The sequence below is a fragment of the Sprattus sprattus genome (genome assembly GCF_963457725.1).
Source record: "Sprattus sprattus genome assembly, chromosome: 1".
NCBI lineage: Eukaryota > Metazoa > Chordata > Actinopteri > Clupeiformes > Clupeidae > Sprattus > Sprattus sprattus.
The window spans coordinates 20,928,607-20,933,317 of record NC_137920.1 but is presented as its reverse complement, the minus strand read 5'-3'; the positions used below and the strand labels follow the sequence as shown (position 1 = coordinate 20,933,317).

Below are 4,711 nucleotides of genomic sequence, written 5' to 3'. Positions count from 1 at the left end.
GGCAGAATGTTCTAATCAGTTCAGCAAAACTTATTATTATTATTATTATTGATGACTGAGTACTGAATACTGATTGACTAATCGAATATTGTAATCACTGTGAAACTTCCAATAAGAGCAGGGTTTCTCTTATAAATGCCTGGCAGAAAGTTCTAATCAGTTAAAAAAACGGTATTTTTTTTTTGATGGATGATTGTTGAATATTGATTGTCACACAAACATAGGCCTCTAGTAAAAGACTCTTTTTCTTCAACTTATTGTTTATTTATTTTTTCTCCATCATTTCTATGTAACTGTAATAAATGGTAATGGACAAAAGTTTGTCCTCAAAGGCAATGCTGACAGAAGTGCAATAAAATCCACCTACTGGTGTCCTTTTAGTCAGTCAATGTGCACACACACACACACACAAGCACACGCACACGCACACACACACTCTTTCTCTCTCTCTCTCTCTGTAACTCTCTTTCACACATGTCCACGTGCACACACATACTCACACACATACACACACAGACACATACAGTACACACACACTTCTTCTATCTCTCTAACACAGACACACACACTCTCTGTCTCTGTCTCTCTCTCTCACACACACACACCCGCGCACACACACGCAGACATACACACACAAACACACACACACACACACACACACACACACACACACACACACACACACACACACACACACACACACACACACACAGACAGACACACACACAAACACACACACACACACACACATTGGTCAGTCACACACACAGTTCCATTTTTCATTTCTATTTTGTACTCAAATCAGGGGACTCCCTGACGTACCACAGTGGAGAGAAGTTCACCACCTTCGACAAAGACCAGGACCCAGGGAGTGGCAACTGTGCCACATCTTACCTGGGAGCCTTCTGGTATAAAACCTGTCACTATGCCAATCCCAATGGCGTCTACAAGTGGGGAGAGGACAGCTTGCATAGGGCCATCGGTGTTGTTTGGCATCACTGGAAAGGTTACAACTACTCACTGAAGACCATCAGCATGAAGATCAGGCCTGTGGAGGCCTCCTGAGTTCCCAGTCATCAATGACACTGACGCACACAGACACACACACACACACACACACACACACACACACACACACACACACACACACACACACACACACACACAGCAAGGCATCGCTGGTGATTGCTCAAGCATCTTGGTGCAGCCGATTGAGAAGATCCAGCTCAATGTTGCGCAAATTAGTCCATCAACGCATTTCTTCAATGAAAGCAGAATAATTCATAAACGGGGGGTGGTCTGGGAAAGGCGTCATGAGTCCTTGGTTGTATTGCAACATTGTTATTTGCTCCGTTTATTAAAAGTGTTGAGCACACTTGCAACAGGGACTGAGTTTAGCTGCACTCTTCCACGACCCTCAAGGAGATGCAAACCAACAAACTGCTCAGAGGAAGATGTTGCTGATTGTTGGTGTCTATGGTGGGTTTTTAAGATAGCGTTGTGTCATTTCAATCAAATAAACGGTCAAAATTGCTTGCATGACTTAGTTTCTATCATTACTAGCATTATTTTCTGATGTGTTAAATACCTGGCTAATCTAATTGTACGTTCCATATGAAGCACCGGAGAACACTGGCCAAGTAGAAAATAAAGCAATCATAAGCAGTGGATTCAGATCTTATACCGATGCCAGTATGGGTACCAGTACATCATCAATCATGACATTCACACTGTTAAGTACATTAGCCTTTAAACATTTTTTAAAATAATAATAATAATAATAATAATTTCAGACATTTCTAAAATCACAAACAGACTTGATTTAACTCAGTTTGGATCATGTATACTATTTCGTCATTTTCCAAGCTTTCCAGAATTCCAGATTATATTTTTTTCTATGCAGCTGTAGCTAATCTTGCCTGTCATATGGAGGCCACGACAACAAAGATGCCAACAAAGCCAGACATAATGTCATTGGCCATCAATGCCAGAAAGTCATCAAAAGTCATAGTCAGAATTTCTGTAGTTTATTTCAGCATGGAGACATCCTCTAAGAATGATGCTCAGATAATGGCCTACCCTGGGAGAATACAGAAGAATAATGATAAAACCACACCCTTTAATGTCAGGAAGGGGAGGAATGGGGCAGGGGGGGGGGTCACCTTTAGGGGGGACGGGTTCACCTTTAGGGGGGGGCGGGTTCTCTGGTGTGTGTGTGTGTGTGTGCGTGTGTGTGTGTGTGTGTGTGTGTGTGGGGGGGGGGGGGGGGGGGTAATAGCATCTCCCTGGTTGTTCATACGGGGAGGAGGCTATCTACACTATCTACCCTTAATGAGTTAGGTCTTTAGCTATTTGCTCTTACTGTGACAAAGACAAGATGATACAAAATAATGTGAGCACTCACTTCATGTCTGTTACAACAGGAAAACAGCAATATTTGGTTTCACCATCACCAATCATGACAGTTTAGAACTTAATTGCATTTGCTAAAGAAACACCAAATCCACAAATGACCCCAACAAACAAACAGACAGATCAATTGAGGCTAAGTCATGCTTATGTTTTTCTATCAGCTTATGCAATATTATCGTATGTAGTATTGCCTGAGAGACAAAGGCTATGATAACATGGATGCTAACAAACCCCAAAGCACCAGTGAAAGAGCAGTGATACAAAAATAAATTGCTCAAATAAACAGACTTGTTTACCAAGTTTTCACAACATTTGTTCTATGCAGCTTGATTATGTGTTGCTAAGATGATAGAAAATATGAGTAACACGATGCCAAACCCAAACCCAAAGATGATGACCTCACACCCATACCTCTCCCACAACCCAAGAGCCTCCTTCACCTGGATCTCTACCTCAGTAGGCTTGACTCTCAGCTCGCCCCCCCGACCACAAGGGTGCAGGAAGGGGTAGAGCGCCGCCGTGTGGTCGCCCAGTGAAAAGCTGAAAATGGTCGACCCACAGCGGTTTCGAGCGTCAGAGAACGCCACCTTCCGGATGCGTTTGAAGCCTCCCTGGTAGCTCCTGGCCCAAAACAGCTTGATTCTCAGCACCTCGAGAGAGCTGGAGGAGGAGAGCTTGAGTGGGGTGGGAGGGAAGGTGAAGGAGAAGTACTGGTCTTGCTTTCGGCGGATGGCCCAGAGAGACCTGGGACCACCGTCAACGTGCTGTTGTGACGTAACACCCGCAACCCACTCTGAAGATTCGCCAACGTGAACATCCCAGACGTGGCAGCCGTTGTCAAAAGCCTTGGAGCCCAGAACCAATGCATAGAAGTCGAAGGGGTCCGGGATTGGCAGCGCCATGGCACTGGTCAAGTCGTCTGATAGGGTGATATTGACTGGAGGGGTGATAGGGTCCAGGATCACTGGGTCTTTTGAAAAATAGATGGTGCATGAAAAATATCAGTGGAGGGAAGGCAATTGCATTGCCGATGGATATTAGGTTAGAAAATACAACATTTTGCCCAAACGTGACTTCCAATATAAACCACACCGCATGGCAACCCTGAAACCACACACCCCACATTATGAACCCCAATGTAACCCCTGGATACATCAGTTATGAGTGTTGACAGATGGGACGTGCACAGGAATTTTGAAGGGCAGTTGCTGCGCTGCTACCATGCCCCGTCCCCTGGACGCCTATTCTGCGATTATTTTATCTAGGCATACATGAAGTCCTGCAGCCGTGGTACTATTTTAAAAAATATATACATTTCCTTCGGAGGGGCAACTTCAGTCGAGGAGGGCCAACGGGCAGTTACCCGAGCAACCTTAGCCCCCTCCTGTGCACGTCCCTGGTTGACAGTATGAAGACATCCTTTGCAGTAATGAAACATTACACACACACACACACACACACACACACACACACACACACACACACACACACACACACACACACACACTTTCTATCTCTCTTGTAATGAAAAATTGAGGCATGAAATGATACTTTGACTCACAGTAGGGAGCAATTCTCTTCATCTTCTTCCACACATTAAGCTCAAGTTGCCAAGTAGTGAGGGTGCATCAATCACAGCCCAGGGGCTCCTTACTGGCACTGGGGGGCTGAGCTGTGGACTGCAGTGAACGACACACACACACAAGCACACACACACAAACACACACACACACACACACACACACACACACACACACACACACACACACACACACACACACACACAAACACATATGCACACGCACACGCACACACACAGATACACACTCACGCTCACACGCACGCATACACACAAACACAAACACAAACACAAACACAAACACATACAAACACAAACACACACAAAGACAAACACATACAGACACACACACACAAACACACACACACAAACACACACACACACACACACACACACACACACAGGCACATTGGTCCCTTTACTGTTCTCATAGGTCCAGGTATGAAAGTGTTAGATGAATTGAGTGTGTTTGCTCTGTACCTCATCATTATGGTGTTGAACCCTAAAACACGCATCACAAAAATACAAAATACAAAAAAACTCAATACTCACGTATAAGACACTCAATTATCTATTATGATTTTAGGCTGTACAGGGATTATATGCTCAAGACATACAACACTCGTTATTAATTCAAGACAAACAACACTTGTTATTACAGTAAAGGCATGTTGTAAATGTATCGGATATATGTATGCTGGGTATATAGTGTGCAATTGT

General features: G+C 44.2%; 1 protein-coding gene across 1 annotated transcript in view; it reads left to right on the top strand.

The window, feature by feature from the left end:
• LOC308368522 (microfibril-associated glycoprotein 4-like) overlaps positions 1–1,065 on the top strand; it is a gene marked incomplete at both ends in the record, with an annotated part of 3,608 nt that extends 2,543 nt beyond the window's left edge. Inside the window, one exon of the mRNA XM_080842713.1 lies at positions 806–1,065. Coding sequence (XP_080698839.1) covers positions 806–1,065 — 260 coding nt within the window. The remainder of the gene's footprint in view (positions 1–805) is intronic.
• Between the last annotated feature and the right edge of the window lie 3,646 nt (positions 1,066–4,711).